This window comes from Peromyscus leucopus, chromosome 2 (assembly GCF_004664715.2).
Source record: "Peromyscus leucopus breed LL Stock chromosome 2, UCI_PerLeu_2.1, whole genome shotgun sequence".
NCBI lineage: Eukaryota > Metazoa > Chordata > Mammalia > Rodentia > Cricetidae > Peromyscus > Peromyscus leucopus.
The window spans coordinates 33,223,160-33,240,604 of NC_051064.1; the positions used below are offsets into that span (position 1 = coordinate 33,223,160).

A 17,445-nucleotide genomic window follows, 5' to 3' on the forward strand; every position below is an offset into this window, starting at 1 on the left:
TGGAGTGATGGTAGAAGGCAAAAGATATATAAGGCATGAGGACCAGAAACTAGAAACAATTGGCCTGGTTAAGCATTTGGCTGGTTAAGCTTTCAGACTTCTAGCAGCACAGTTCAGCTGAGATCCATTCTGGATGAGGACTCAGAGGCCTCCAGTCTGAGGAAACAAGACCAGCTGAGGATCCGGCGAGGTGAGGTAGCTGTGGCCTGTTCTGGTTCTCTGATCTTCCAGTTCACCCCAATACCTGCAGGTTTGATTTTATTAATAAGAACTTTTAAGATTCCTGCTACATACAATAGTCTAGTAGGAAGATGGAGACTTATGTTAAATTAGAAGGTGGCAACAGAATCCTAAATTATCTTGGGATGGTCAGACACATGCAGACAGCCACATTCCAGGGTAGCAAGATAAGGCTGGCTAGAGTACAGTGTTGTGTTCATCTACTCCCACCGACCAAAGTCACTCTTTCACACTGTAGTTCAGGTCCCTTCACATTACCTTTGCATCTCTTCAGGTAACATCTCAGTTTTGTATACCTGTGCATAAATAACTGTTGTAACATATACTGACTTTCTATGCCAGTAGCAAGGTACTAAGACATCTTTGAATTTAAAAATGGCAAAGCAAAATTCATTATATTTTGTATTCTAGATAAAGATACTGGGGAAAATAGAAGTGAACTGAGAGTAAGCAATAGTAGGATGCAGTAGGTAGAACAGCTTTGGCAACGTCTCACGTTATACACGCAGTCATGCCCCTGTTCCCGCATGGATGTTTCAGAGGTGTCACTGCTTCCCAGCACATGCCTGGGTCCCTGAGTGTTAAGGACCTTCTTTTTACCTTCCTCATCAAATTGAAAGCAGACATTTACTTAGTTTTATTATGTGATTCTCTCTCTCTCTCTCTTTCTTTTCCTTTTCTTTCTTTTTTCTTCTGAGAGAGGGTCTCATTATGGCTGGTTTGGAACCCACTATACAGACCTTACTATATGAACCCTCTTGAACTCCCAGGGCTCTACCTGACTCTGCTTTAAGTATGCCACCATGCCTGGCTTGTATAATTTTTTTTGATTGCATAAACTTAAATGAGTTATATTTAATTTTAAGTAATGTGTATTCATCATTTCCCTCTTTCTGTAGTTACTACAATTGTAATTGTTACTTGGATTCAGATCTTATATTTGAGATTTTCCTTTCAATTGCTGATTCATCTAATTTATGACCAAGGTCTCCTGATTTGGCCTCTATCCAAAATGTCTCTTCAGTTGCATTTTGAACACACTAATAAGGGCTCTATCCTGTCCTCTCAACTGCAGATTGTCTCTTAAAATAAATTCTACGAAGGTACTTATTTCACCTTTGTTAACAATTTCTGGCTGTCTCATGAGGAAGAAGATTGAAGGTCTTTTTCTTTACTAAGTAAAAATATAATAAAACATTTAAAGCTCCAATACCTAAGATACACTTTTGTCTAGATCTCTAGAACAACTCATTCCTTAATACTTCTATATAATTCATATAGTAAGCCATTATATTGAGTATGTTTTCACAAAAATGAACACAGACAGAAAAATTAAAATTTCTGAGAATAATCTTGTTGCTCTAACTGGCTGTAAGCCTGTTGGTTTCCCTTTCTATCTGGTATTTGTTCTGAGGATGTGCCTGACAACTAAGTAAAGAAAATACATTTTTTTTAAAAAAAATTCACATTAATTCTTCATTGATTAACAGCTTGTAGAAAAAAATGAGTATAAGTAACTGTGTCTTTACCAAAAATATCAAGGTACCAGAATATTACAACCTATGAGGATCTCAGGAGCCACATTTATGTGAAGAATTTCAACAACTTTAATAACAAAAATCTTATTGTGTGAAACAAATTTGTATTCTCAAAAATTCACATTTGTAATCTTGTAAATTCTTTTGGGTAATTTTGCTTGTTTCCCTTTTCTGAGATATTTGGAGCAATGAAGAGTCAGAGATGGGGTTGGGGAGAAGATGTTAGCATCTTACTGCAGATGACTAACTTTATGTGTATATACACACATCTTACTGCATGTGGCTAGCTTTATGTATATGCACACATGTTACTACAGGTGACTAGCTTTATGTATACACATGCATCTAAGATGTTTAAGTGCAAGAACGGAGTCATCCATATAGCATCCCAGTAACTGTCATTTGCTCTGGCACTCCAGTTCTTTGCCAATACCTATGATGTCACCTACTCTGCCTTCCTTTTGCATACAAGATGAACACTGTTCTTCACTTCTTACATATTTGTTTGCAAATCTTGTCAATGTCAAGGATCTACCTTGGATTTCTATTTGCACTGATATTTTCTAATTTTTCTTTAAAATTTTCTATTGTTTGCCAAACCATTTTTTTTGTTGAGAAAATCGTTTGAAAATTTAGTTTTAATTATTCTAAAAATAGTCTCAGGAATGAAAATACAGCTCCATTATTAAGAACACTGGCTACTTTTGCAGAAGATGTGAGTTTTGTGTCTAGAACCCACACGGCAGCTCACAACCTTCAGCAACTCAAGTTCTAGGGGATTCAGCATACACTTTTAGCCTCCATGGACACTGCAGGCACGTGGTGTATTCATATGCATGCAAGATAGACATTCATACACATAAGAATAAATAAATAAAATCTTAATATATTCTCATAATTTTATTTTGTGATAAATTCAGACTTGCAGAAAACTTGGAAAATATAGTAGAAAGGTTTCCTATATATTCTTGAGTCAAGTGCCTTATACAACTACAGTACTGAGTTAAAAATAACCATAAAATTAGCACTGACATAATTCTGTTTTCTAGTAGACAGATATATTATAAATATCTTTAAAATTTTTAATCTATTTTTAAATTTGTATACATTTTATTTAGAACAGAATTGCATCACTTTCCCCCTTCCTTTTCCTTCAGCTCCTCCTATGCCCCCCCCCTCAGATGATAGCCTCTTTTCCTTTGATTATTGTTACATATACATGCATATGTATATGTATGCACAAATATATAAATAACATCTGCTGAGAGCACTTTTCTTGCTTGGCTATATAAGGTTTCAGGGCTCAGCACTTTGTATTGGATAACCAATGGGAGGGCTCATCCCCGGGAGAGGCTAATTCTCTCTTTCTCTCTCAGAAAGGACAAATTCTTTGTCTTAGGGGAGGACCTCTTGAATTTCCCCCTTCCATGCTTTATTGATACTGCCATTGTTCTGGTCTTGTTTATGCAGCCATATCTAGGAGACACTGTTCCACAGCAGACTTCCTGGCTCTAATGAAGATTTTAAAAAAGTTTTCATTGTGGTCTGTCTTCAGTCTAGGACCATAGATTCATTTTCACCATAGATTTATTTTGCTGTCCTGTGGCTTCTGTGTCCCCTAATCTAAAAGAGCTACTTACTACGTCTTAGGTATTTTTTTCAATAGCAGGATTTCTTAGAAGCTGTAATACTCTGACTTGAGAGTGAGTCTTCTCAGTCTGAACAATACATGACATCAAGGATACACACTTCTAGCTTGGTATTCAAACCTCCCTTATTGTAGTTACCCTTTCTTTTCAGCTTTAAGCTACTATTCAGACCAAGACTGCTCACTTTTCTCCTAATTTTTTTTATTTCCTTGTAGTATTTTTTTCTATGTGCAATTCTTTTACATGTATTCTTATCCAAGAGACTGCTCACTTTTCTCCTAATTTTTTTTTTATTTCCTTGTAGTATTTTTTCTTGTAGTATTTTTTTCTATGTGCAATTCTTTTACATGTATTCTTATCCAAGAGAACTTTTTGTATGAATGATACACATTACAGCTCTGAATGCTACTTTCTCCTGTGGTTTCTAATGACATGTAGAAATTAATTTTCTAATTAATTATGTAATGAAATCAATGAATGCTAAGTACTTAGCATCAATATTCATTTTATGTCTGAAGTTAAGCAGTTTTATTGCTTTCGTGATCTTCTACAGTAGGTCAAAACATAGCAAGGACACCACCAAATTCAAGTTAATTTGTCTCCAATTTTTTACCCCAAGCTCTCACCATAGCACTTTGTGGAAAGCAGGGAGCGACTACTATTTGGGAATGAATGAAACTACTTGTCATTTATAAAGAATACAAACTGTGAAATGGCAAATTTTTCTTCATGAAATTGATACACAACTTTGTTTGGAGGTAAACGCCTTTGAAGTAATTTCACTATTGTGAATAGCTACTTTTTCAACCTCATAGTTATTCTAACTAAGAGATAAAGATGAAAGTCTGCCAACATCCGAATGACATTAAATTACCCTAAGTAAAATGTCAGTAAAATTAAATTTCTTGCATCTAAAACTACTAAAAGCCCATAGCCCCGATGTTTGTCTTGATTAATTATTTAACAATTTTAGATTTTATATATTAATGGATTTTGTGCCAAATGTGGTTTCTAATTAAACTTTTAATTTCTCTGATGAAACTATATTTAAGTCTACAGAATGTCATAACTCACCTTTGCATTTAACAATGTCTAGCAGATCATTTTTAAATAGTAGGGTAGAAATAATTTATAAAAACTCACAATGAGGATACTCATGGACATTGAAGCTTAGGAAAATGAAATTCATTGTTTAGAAATGACAAGAGAGTTTTAATGGCTATGAGAACTGATTACCATGCAGAATAAAATCTTATCTTGTACATTTTATTATGAATATGATACAAAGTAAATCTGATCTTGAAATATTCACATGCTTTAAATTATTAAAACTCATAAATCTTGCATACAATGATGGACAATATCAATGTTATGTTTACACAAGACTGAACAGCTTGATAATAAAAAATTGCTACCTGTAAACCAGATGTTTCTAGAAGACAATACATGGTGCTACACAGACAGGTACATGATGGATTGCTAAAATTCCACTGGGAGTTTTATCAGTGGGAAGGTGAATGCCATATAAATTTGAGTTATAGTTCTAAAAATTTTTGGCCCAATATTGTATGTGTTTACAGCAAGCATAAGAATTAAAATCAAGCATATGATAGAATATTATTAGCAATAAAAGGGAATGAGGTCATAAGCCTTGAAAATGCTCTTAACTGAAAGAAGTCATGGGAAAAGATTTTCACCAACATCACATCTGATAGAGGGCTAATATCCAAAATACATAAAGAACTCAAGAAACTAGACATCAACAAATCACACAATCCTATTTAAAGATATGAGGTACAGGCCCAAACACAGAATTCTTATCAGAGGAACCTGAAATGGCTGAGAAACACTTAAAGAAATGTTCTAAACTTTTAGTCATTAGTAAAAGATAAATCAAAACTACTTTGAGATTTCATCTTACACATATCAAAAAGTCTAAGATCAAAAACACAAGTAACTGTGTAAAAAAACAACAACTGGTAACTCAAAGACAAACATACTTATGCACTTATACATGGATATTAGCTATTAAGAAAAGAATAATCCAGGGCTGGAGAGATGGCTCAGCCATTAAAGGCTAGGCTCACAACCAAAAATATAAGAAAAGAATAATCCCACTACAATCTACAGATCCAGAGAAGTTAGATAAAGAGGCAAAGTCCAGAAAGAGGTAATGGATCTCCCTGGGAAGGGAAAATAGAATAGATTTTGTGGGTGGCCCTGAGAGGGTGGGGATGGGAACAAGAGGGATCAGGTATGGGGATGGAGAGGAATGGAGGGAGAAAATTATGGGGAGAGTCAACTGAAATAAGTGAGCATTTAGGGGATGATATGGAAACCTAGGATAGTGGAAACTCCCATAAACCTATGAGGTTTACCCCAGTGAGGGCTTCTAGTAAAGGAGGATATGGAATCTGAACTGGCCACCTTCTATAACCAGTATAGGTTTCCAGTGGTGGGCCTGGGACACCAACCCTGCCAGAAAACCGTCAACCTACAACCTGTCCTGCCTGCAAGATGTGTTGGGATATGGTAGCTCTGAGCTTCTTGATGTAGTCAACCACCAGTAAGTCTAACTTGAGGCCCAAGTCATGGAGGAAGCCTATACCTGACACTGCCTGCATGGCCTGGAATCTGAAGCTGGATGGCCCAGAGACCTAGGGTAAAACCAAACATGACTGGAAAAAAAGCCAATGAAATGATTCCTAGTGACGTTCTGCTATACTCATAGACTGGTGCCTAGCCAATCTATGAGGTGAAGACTCATCAGAGAGGCTTCCTCCAGCAACTGATGGGATCAGTTGCAGAGATCCACAGCCAAACTAGGCAGAGGTCAAGGAATCTCAAGGAAGAAGGGGAGAAGGGATTGTAAGAGCCAGAGGGGTCAAGGACACAAGAAGGACAGAGCCCACAGAATCACCTAAGCAGGGCTTATAGGGGTTCACAGAGACTGAAGCTACAACCATGGAGCCTGCATGGGTCTGCAATATGCCTCTGTATACATGCTATGGTTCTCTAGCTTGGGGTTTTTGTTGGAGTCCTAACAGTGGGATTGGGGGTGTCACTGACTCTTTTGCCTGCTCTTGGGACATTTTTCTTCTTACTGGATTGCCTTGCCCAGCCTTGATATGAGGATATATGCCTAGTCTTATTGTGTCTTGTTATGCTGAATTTGGTTGATATCCCTGAGAGATCTCCTCCTTTTTTTAAGGAAAATGAAGGAGGAGTGCATCCAGGGGAGTGTGAAGTGGGGGGGGGGGGTAATTGGGAAGAGGGAAGGGTTGGGAGGCAGTGGTTGGGATGTCTTATATTTGAGAAGAATAAAAAAAGTAAAATGAAATAATGAAAGAAGGCATGTACAAAAGAATATAAACCATGCTTTCAAACTGTAAGAAATGTGCATTATAATTAGTCTAATGAAGGAAAACATAGGTAAGTGGTAGCTTAGAGTTAGAGAGTGTGATATTTTTAAATCTTGTCAACTTGACAGGATTCAGAACCATCAAGGAAACTGAATGGGGTGTGTATATGAGAACATTTCTGGAAAGGTTTAACAGAAGAGGGGAGTCCCATCCTGAGTATGGGTGGCATCATTCTGTGGGCTGGGGGCTTGGATGAGTAAAAAGCAAAGGCAAGCTGAGCATCAGCATGCTTCTCTCTGTATTCTGACTGTATACATAATTTGACCGGATGCCTCATGCTCCCGAAGTCATGCATGCCTTGCCATTAGGATGAACTGCATATCTTTTTAAAATGGTAACATGAGAGAAACTCTTCCTTCAGTTACTTCCTTCAGTCTGCTGTCACAACCATAAGTAAAATATGTCATATGGAGTGGGGGGGGGAGCAGCACAGGGTGTGATAACTGAGTGAAGGGGGTTCCTTTATGAGGTGATGAGTATGAGCTCAATTGACTAGTGATAGTTAACACTTATCTGAGTATTCTAAAAGTAGTTGAAATACATACTTCAATGATACGTTGATCGAATATCAGTAAAAGCACAGGGAACTGCATACACACAAATCTTGAAAGGTAAATGACTGAAATCTAGGTCACTGTTCAGACAACAAGCACAAACAGCTTTAATGATGAAACTTATTTTTGTGCCTAAACACACATCTCCCAGTATTTTGCCAAAGTAATACATGATTATGTGGATGAGTGAATCTTTAACTGATTCCAGTGTCTGGATAAAAATGAATTACAGCTAATAGAAACGGGATGTAAGGAATAAGTAATGATTTATGTATGCATTATATCTATATAGCACCTAGAAGCGGTTAAACACTCAGTGTAGGTGAAAGTCATGTGTTTCACATAAGAACAGATTTTTCTGGCAAAAAGAGACAATTCTGAGAAGGTAAAAGAGGTGGCTATGATTTTACTCAGCTGGATATGTAGGACAACCCAGCAAGAGAAAACAAAACACAACAACAACACCTGATCAGTTTGGCATTTATGACTTTGAAACCTTCCATTTTGAAGAACAAAATGTGGTGAAAAATGGTTGTGAGATGGAATATGTCCTAGAGAATGAAAGAAATATGTAAAAATCTTCACTGCACAAATCTTTGTGTATGTGTGCATATGTGTCTATGCATGGAGTGTGTGGCAACTGGGTGTGCATGCACTTGTGCACATATGTAATGTCTGGGCATGCAATTTGTATGTGCACACACACAAGTGGGTGCACGTGAGTAATATCTGCATTTGTAGTGTAATGACAAATATAGGAAAATTCCAAGGACTGGTCAATTCTGCAATATGCTGAGCATTTAGCTGTTCCTGTATCAACTGTTCCAGGGCCTGTAATTTTTCTGATGTCAAAGACCATTGTTCCACCCTGACAGGTTTTCAGGTAACCTCTTTAAAGTTAGGGTTGTTGGTACCTATGACAGATCAGCAGTTGTTGTGCCCTGTTTGGTCAGTGACTATTCTTTATAATATCTTTTATGATTTTCCCCAGAAACATATGTTAGTTTACAGTTTGTTTCTGAGATTGGAGGAATGTTGATCTGGGTACTCCATTGCTGAAACAAATCACATCCTCATAAATTCATTGCTATGTTAGCCATACATGGCTTTAATTTTCCTCTCTTTCCTTCTGGCCCTATACATTTGACCCATTTTATGCTTTGTTTTACCTGAGATAAAGTTCCAGTTCCTAAAAGATGAACAGTTACCTCCTGAAGAGGCCAATCTGGATGTCAAGATTTTGGTGCAATTATCGTTACATCTGGCCCTGTGTCTACCAAGTCCTCAATTATAATGCCATTTATTATATTTGTATTTAACACAAATATGGGCTGGAGTCTATCTGTCTTGGTCAGAGGTTCACATTCATTCAGAAGACATGCAACCCAGGAAAACCCCTGAACCTTTGTGTAAGTCTCATTTTCTTCTGTGTAAAATGACTATAATAACATTTACTTAATGGGCCATTTTGAGGAGTGAGTTCATACTTGTAAACCATTTAGTTCAGTGTCAAGAAAATGTGAGGTGGGGGAGGGGAAGAAGGAGACAAGGGGGAGGGAAGGAGAGAAAGAGGCAACTTTTAACTGTGCTTACCTTTTTGGTGGTGTACAACCAGTATGAACTTAATTCAGAAACTGGGATTGCACTGACTTTTGTCCTGCTTTTGTACTCCACAAGCATACAGTACTGAATTAGCTTTAGCGCTATCTGTGGCTGTTGCTGTGAAATTGACTCTGAGGCAGAAGGAGATGCTATCTCTACAGCCTTTTGAAGAAAAAGATTGTGTGGGTAGTCTATGGTTATTTTACACCCTTCTACATGCAACTTTAATGCATATTTAGGCTGAATGCATCTTATATGTGTGTCTGAGAACAGTGACAGATGAAGATGTGAAAGAGAAAAACAACTCAAAGAACATGGGCATGATAGAAACTGATTCTCAGAGCTCTGGCCTCAGCCCCAATCATGCAGACTTACTTTTAAGAGGTGAAATAATGAGACTCATCATCTGTGAGACCTAAGAGAAAATATCTTGACCCCAAGCACTCAAGACAATATACATAAAATTAGTTCCAAAAAGGGTTAGAAATGGTGAGTTTTAGAGATCTTTTCCAGGTTCCTGAGAGAAGGAACAGAGTGATTGGATTAGTGATTTGTATTAATCTTCCTAGGAGAAGGGTCCTGGGTAACAGGGGGCGGGAGGACTAGGCTCTACAAGATTATTTTGACATTTCTGACTATCTTCGAGGTGAGAAATGAACATATGGATGAAGACTGGACAGCCAGGCTTGTAAGGATGAGCGTAGATCATTCCACAGCTGGACCATAGCCACAGATTTTGATTTCTCATCTTGACACATTGCTTTGAAAAGGCATTCAGCTCCATGTTGCTGACAATTTATAGTAGCCCTGCTAAATGAGCACAAGAAGAACCTTTGTTCAGGTTTGCAATCTTCAACTCTTGCTTCCAAGAAAGGAATGCATGTATATTGCAGTGTGTGTGTGTGTGTGTGTGTGTGTGTGTGTGTGTGTGTGTATTTAGAATCTGGACCATCTTTGCTAGCTGTTACTTTTTACCCTTTCTATCAAACTTTTGTAGTTTTTGTGAAAAGTTTGATTAGAGAATCCTTTCTTCTACCTGTAAGCAATAGCTTAAATTCAGATTTGTCCATTCACCAACAGAGTTATATCCCTTGGCAGATCATTCACACACTTTCTTTTAATTTAGTGGGAAACAGCTGCCCTGCAATCCTTGGAGGCCCTCTCCCAAACAGCTAGGTAGTCTATAATAATATTCCTTTCCTAGTTTCTTTTAGATGTTTCTACCATCTAGTAGTCAGTGACATAACCCTGGTGTAGCTGAGTCTCCAGGACTCTGTGGTATACCAAAGAGCTCTCTCTTGTCTCTGGACTGCTGCCTGCCTCACCCCTGACAGTGTTAAATATTGCCACTACCATTTTAGACAATCAGAACAGAAGTCAATAAATATAGGATAGAGGAATAATTTTTACAATCATATTTTAAGACATAAGTATTATAATAGTGCCCATACTCCACCATGAAAAAGAAAAGAAACATAAAAATTGACCTCAACAATAATATATAATGTACAAAATCAGCTCATTTTATCTATAGTTTTGGTTATCTACAGCTAATTTCTATTTAAAATTATTAAGTGGAATGCTCCAGAAACTAACCATCTGAGTATTTTAAGTCACACCTAGTTTTGAGTACTGTTGTGATGAAATCTGCCACTGTTCCTCTTCAACCATCCTTGGACGTGAATTATGCCTCTGTCCAATGCTCCATTCACTACCCCTTGTCTGAGGTATTGAATTGGTAGTCATACTATGGCAGCAGCTGTGTTTTCATTATTTTATTTTCATTAATAACTTTCCGAAGCACAAGTTTAATGGTTTTGAAAACTCAGAGAAACCAGAAAAGACATAAAATACTGCCTGTAAGTGAAAAGATGTAAGATCTTGACTTAAGCAAGCAAAAAAAAAAAAAAAAAAAGAAAGGAAGAAAGACAAAACAAAACATATGCTGAGTTTGCTAACATCTGCTGTAAATTGTTACTGTAAATTTTACTGGACCTAATTAAATTGTATCCATAGGTAGGCACAAAGAGGAATAATAGGATGTTACAGGATCCAGGAATATCTGTGAATGCCAAGCTGTCAGTATGTTGTAGGAATTAGGAATTTGCTAGAGGTCTCCAAGTGGCCCCTGTTGATGGATAGGGTCTACTATTATCCTATAGTTGTGAAAAATTCAGAGTGCATTATATTTCAATTAAAAAAGATAAAATATTGCATATTTCATCTTGCAAATGTACTACACAAGAGACCTTAGAGAGCAATGGCTAACCCATTTATTTCCTAAAGGCTGCATCACACCATCAAAACTATGAATGCACACTGGCAGCCTACACTGGTTATTAAAATAAATTAAGAAATTCATTTACAAGCGACAAGTACATTTAGGTGGCAACATATATAGTTTTTTTAGATTTTCCTTTTGGGTATTCCTTTATGAGGCAGCCCAGTTTCTTACCAAAAGCTCTTACCTTGCTCTGCATTTGGGTTGGAGTTACTCTGGGGAAATGGCCTTTTGGTTCCTGTATTCTGTTGCATTGTAAAGCTTTGGAAAAATGTGCTATCATTTCACAAAATGGTTTAGCAATTTATTATGAAGTTTTTTAAGTGAAGTTAATTTTTCCACATATAAGTCTAGAAAAATGTTTTAGATTTAAAAAAATTAATAAGAAACCTTAGCATGTTAGTTGAATGGTTGGTTCTTTTATGTTTTTAAATGGTTAGTTATTTCATAGTTTAAACCAGACTGAAAAATCTTAAGAGACTGCTAGCCTCCAGATTTTTAAAGCAAATTTTTAGTCACATATATTTTATTGGTTTCATTTGAAACTGCTAGATTAAAGAAGGACCAGAGGAAAAATAAAGATTGATACAGTTGTGATGGTATTGTGTTCCCCAAAATATTGTGTACCTTAATAAACTTATCTGGGGTCAGAGAACAGAAAAGCCACTAGTTAGGCAGTGATAGCACACGCCTTTAATCCTAGCATTCCAGAGGCAGAAATCCATCTGGATCTCTGTGAGTTCAAGGCCACATTGGAAACAGCCAGGCATGGTGACTCACGCCTTTAATCCCAGGGATTGATGGTAGAAAGAAGAAAGGTATATAAGGCGTGAGAACCAGAAACTAGAAGCATTTGGCTGGTTAAGCATTTGGCTGGTTAAGCATGTGGCTGGTTAAGCATTCGGCTGGTTAAGCTTCAGGTTTTTGAGCAGCAGTTCATCTGAGAGCCATTGGGATGAGGACACAGAAGTTTCTAGTCGGAGGAAACAGGACCAGCTGAGGAACTGGCAAGGGGAGATAGCTGTGGCTTGTTCTGTCTCCCTGATCTACCAGCATTGACCCCAATAACTGGCCTCGGGTTTGATTTTTATTAATAAGAACATTTAAGATTCATGCTACATACAGTCATGTAGAAAATGATGATATATGGTACTTATAGAGCAAGATTGTAAAAACCTAGAATAAATCTTAAATTCTTTATGGATTAAAAGGAGGTCCACTAACAATGAGATGTATTTTGTTGTGTCAAATAGTGGTTACTTTATACATAAAATAAAATTGATAATGGTTATATTATATTTTGGCTCTATCTAAAATAGTAAGTCCTTAGTGGATCTCAAAGACACACTGTGCTTAGCTGGGCATGGTGACACACCTCTTTAATCCCAGCACTTGGGAGGCAGAGGCAGGTGGGTCTGTGAGCTCAAGACCAGTTTAATCTAACAGAGAGAGTTCCACGCCAGCCAGAGCTACACAGTGAGATCCTATGTCAAAAAGAAAATAAACCACTGTACATAATTCTTGAAGTTACACATTTTAAATAATTCTACTCCACACAATGATCAGAATGTAAGTAGGAGTCTCATGGAAAGAAATTACCTTACAGAATTCCTGGTACATAATGCTTTCTGTGGTATAATCAAGTCAATTCCTGTTTCTTGATGGGACTATGTCCTGACACCAAATGTCAAGCATTTCTGGTGGGACTTATTTTTCAAAGAATAATTATGTGAAATGTGTGATACATTATGGTCAGCAAGCCATTGGAAGTGTTTCCATCCTTCCTCTGGAACTGAAGCACACTATTTGAAGAATGCATTAGCAGCACAGCTTGCAGTACCTATTGGATAATGGACCGGTTTGGGTGGTGATGATATTATTTCACTGCATAGTGCAGGTTGGGTCACAAGTTGGACACCACAAGTACTTGATTCTAAACAAAATGTTTGAATGTGAGGAAAAATGAGATATCCAGCTGTTATGGATCATTAATGACTTCATGGCTGCTGCTGTTTCTGTTAATGTTTTCTGTGTCCTTATATGAAGCATTACCTACCAGGTTGCAGATATAAGATATCACCAAAGAAGACTCTATATCGGACAATATATAAAAGTGAGACTTACAGATAGCAGGATTTGTACAGCACTGTGGATGACCTCTAGGTACTGGAAATCGACGACACAGCCTGTGACTGAGACATATGTGTAGTCATCCATCATGCCATGCGCTGATGGCGGCAGCACTCTCCGGACACAGCCAGGTCCATGTTCCCTCCACCATGACCGATGTACAGAGATGTTAAATGTCATCAGATCTGTGTCCTACATGGTGGTAGACAGGAGAACAAAAGAGACAATCTCATGACATCGTACTTTTGCTTTGACATTGGAAAGAGTTCAGGATAGGTGGAAGTGCTGAAATGATTTCAATTTCAAATGAAAAAAAAAAAAGAAAATCCAAAATGCCTGTACATATTACATATCTGCACTACTGACTTATTGTCATTCAATATAGAGACACACTCCTTTGGATAATATTAGCCTTGTTAGGTTAGTACACATCTAAAGTACAGGGCAAGGGTATTTGGCTTACATAGATTTTGGGGGAGTTAACCTTTCTTGCTGTGATATCATCCTAAATTCATATTTACTGAGCGATTCATTGCACCTTAGATGGTGGTGTAGGAGAATTTCACACACTATGGCTTTCTTTGAGAGATCTCATAAGGGATTTATTCAGAATCTTCTGCAGATACGAAATGAATACTCATCTCTTATGTAAAATGGTACAATATTTACATATAAACTATAACTATTTTTCCATAAATTCAATCCACCTCTATATTTTATAATATAATGCCTAATAAAGTATAAATTTCACCTAAGTAGTTGAGGAAATATTAGAAAATAGTTTTCACATGTTCTGTAGAGACATACTTTTGTCTTCACTGTTTTCAGTGGCTGATTGGTAGAGTATATGCAAATGAAATGCACTGATATGAAAGTCCATGTATGTATTATTATCACCAAGTTATAATGCAATGGATAATTCTTCCCTCTAAAATGTATGTTAATTTTTTAGAATCTCTTAATTTTATCTTATATATCATTTAAAAAAAAACTTTTCAGACATGATTTAATTAAGGATCAGAGGTCAGGATGTTATACTGGAATATCTGGGAGGTCCCAGACTATAATCACAGGTACAGGTCTTCCTTCCTTCCTTCCTTCCTTCTTCCTTCCTTCCTTCCTTCCTTCCTTCCTTCCTTCCTTCCTTCCTTCCTTCCTTCCTTCCTTTCTCCCTCCCTCCCTCCCCCTCCCTCCCTCCCTCCCTTCCTTCCTTCCTTCCTTCCTTTCTCCCTCCCTCCTCCCTCCCTCCCTCCCTCCCTCCCTTCCTTCCTTCCTTCCTATCTCTGAGACAGTCTCTTAACTGAAACTGTCCTTAAACGTGTTGTACATTATAAAGATTGGCCTTGAACTCCTGACCCTTCTTTCATCACTTCCTGAATACTGAGATTCTAGAATGTGTCCACCCTACTTGAGTGAAATCACATGGAACACAGGAGGGGTGTGAAAGTAGATGAGCTATTCAGAGGAAGAGAAGTTAATGTGACTATATAGGTAGACACTGGGGTGATACAAGCCACAGCCAAGGAACACTGTGGTCACCTGAAGGAGAATGAAGAAAGGAAGACATCATCTCCAAAGTCAGACTGTGCACAGCATTGGCAGCACCAGAAATTCAGCTAAAGGAAACCCACCTCAGGTTCCTGGCTCTGGAAATGAGGGAGAAGAAATTTCTGTTGCTTAGACCACCAAATTTGTTAACTTATTATGGCAGCTGTAATAAACTAACATGGACAACCAAAGTAAATTATTGTAGGTAAATTAATGGGCCCAAGGTAGCAAAGCAAGCTAGACACAGAATGAGGACTTAGTACCAAGAAGTCTATTTTTAGCTGTAGGCACAGCATCATGTGCACTCTTTCACGTCTCACTCACTAAACCTCTGATCATACTCCATACCCTGAGGAGAGCTATGTTTTCTTTCCTCAAGCATAACGACAAAATACTTCCACAGTCAACCCAAAGGACAAAGAGGATACTTCTCAACTTTTACAAATTAAAATTTGTCAGAGTCCTTAGCGGAGACAACTATAGATTTTCCATCCTCAAGAGATGATTTTTAATATAGGGTGTGCATGTCTAATAGTAAAAACATCCCCTAACTTTTTGATTATCAACAGGAAAGTATTGTTGGCAAGTCTGACACTTGACCTTCAGTGACAGGTTCATGTGCACTGAAAATGTTATTACATCTTCAGGCTCTGTGTAAAAGGTATACAAGAAATATATACAGATTTCATGATTAGACTTGGGTCCCATACCCAAATTATCTTATGCATATGCAAATATTACAAAAAACCCAAATTAATCTGAAAAATTTGTCCCAAACCCTTTGGATACAGGATCCATAATCTGTATTTCTACAATGTCACCTGATTTTAATGACTAAGATTTTAATATTTGGAGTTCTGGGTAAGATGATGAACTAGAAATTGTCTTTGTGTGACTTGGTGAGGAGAAAGAATGAGTAAAGAAAAAAAACAGATTCTATTCTGAGAAAGGAACATCTTTGGAGCTGTATGAAGATACAGAACTTCTTCAGAGAAAAAAAAGGGGGATGCAGTGAGTAGAAATCAGCCAAGTACAGGACATCTTCATTTGTGCAGCAGGACAGGAAATAAGTCCCCATCCAGAAGATAACAGAGACAGCCCTGGTGAAAAGAGATTTGCCTTAGACAAGCTCACACCCCCGACAAGCCTCAAATGCAGTTGCAAGTTTTGGTGAGACGGTGATGCCTTCAGCAAATGAACTATCTGAGAGGGAACTTATTGTTTAACACTGGGGGTCTACAGGTGGGGAACAATCACAAATCTGGGAGGCTCGGCCTAACTCGCCCCAGTACTAGGGTGACAGCTGTAGAGAGCAGCCATACGGGGGGGGGGGGGGCAGTAACAAGCTGAACAAGGGAAGGCAGCAGGGGTTTCAGCTCAGGAAGGGAAGTGTGTGTGGAAGGGCAGCTCCCCTTTGGTGACTTGAAGCAGATGTCAGTAACAGAGTCATCATGGAGTTTGAGAGCTTTGAGCCTGATGTCAGCAAGTGGGTCAACCTCTAGATCCCCCCACATCTGATATTTACTGCTGTATAATCTGAAAATTAAGAAGCTCCCTTAGGAAATTTGACATCCATATATATGTCCCTTCAACAGGGTGATTAATACTTGGAAGATGTCCAAAGTGTAATGCCTCCTCTACCTTTACAGCATTGTTGCTTCCCCTAGCACATTTAGGGGACAGCCCTCAGCTAGAATATCAGTCACTGCAGAGGATACCATCTGAGGAGTCTTAGGAAGGCAGCAGCATCTGCAAAGCAAAGCTCCGGTACACACAGAAGGGAATCTGCTAAGGTGAAGACAGCTCTGATGGACACCAAATGCTTGTCATTGTGGGCTAATCCCAACATAAATCCCAGGGAAGAAGAGTCTACAGGTACAACTGACTTCCATCCCTGGTCCATGGCCTGCTGGGAGTGTGTATTCCACATCTGTTGGATGGAATATTCTGAGGATATTAGTTGAGACCACTAGACTAAGTTATAGTTCAATTAAATTTTTTATTTTTATTTTTAAAAATTAGCTTGTGTGACCTATCTAAAGTGAGGGGGATTGAGATGGCTCAGAAGGTAAAGATGTTTGCCACATAAACCTGGAAACCTGAGTTTGATCACTAGAACCCAGGTAAAAGGTGAAAGAATGAACTGACTTAACAAGCAGTCTGTGAACGCCACATATGCCAAGGAACATGACCACCCCCATGCATCATGCACACATATATACAATAATAGTAATGACTAAATATAAAAAGAAATATAAAAGGGGAGTATTAATGTCACTCACTAATATTATATCAGGATCTGTGTGACATTTCATGTCCATTGTGTTTGTTTTATAAAATTGGGAGGTTTATTATTTGTTGTACATATATTTATAATCTTTACATAGTAATGGTGAAGTACTCCATTTATTAATATTTTGTGGCCCTTTTTATCTCTTCCATTTTTTTGTTGCGTGTCTATTTTCAACATATATCAGAATA

At 37.8% G+C, this 17,445-nt stretch overlaps 1 protein-coding gene across 2 annotated transcripts in view; it reads right to left on the reverse strand.

The window, feature by feature from the left end:
* Nkain3 (sodium/potassium transporting ATPase interacting 3) overlaps positions 1 to 17,445 on the reverse strand; it is a 684,808-nt gene that overhangs the window by 168,454 nt on the left and 498,909 nt on the right. For both annotated transcript variants that reach the window (XM_037202467.1, XM_037202466.1), the window contains exon 4: positions 13,411 to 13,608. In XM_037202467.1, coding sequence (XP_037058362.1) covers positions 13,411 to 13,608 — 198 coding nt within the window. The remainder of the gene's footprint in view (positions 1 to 13,410; positions 13,609 to 17,445) is intronic.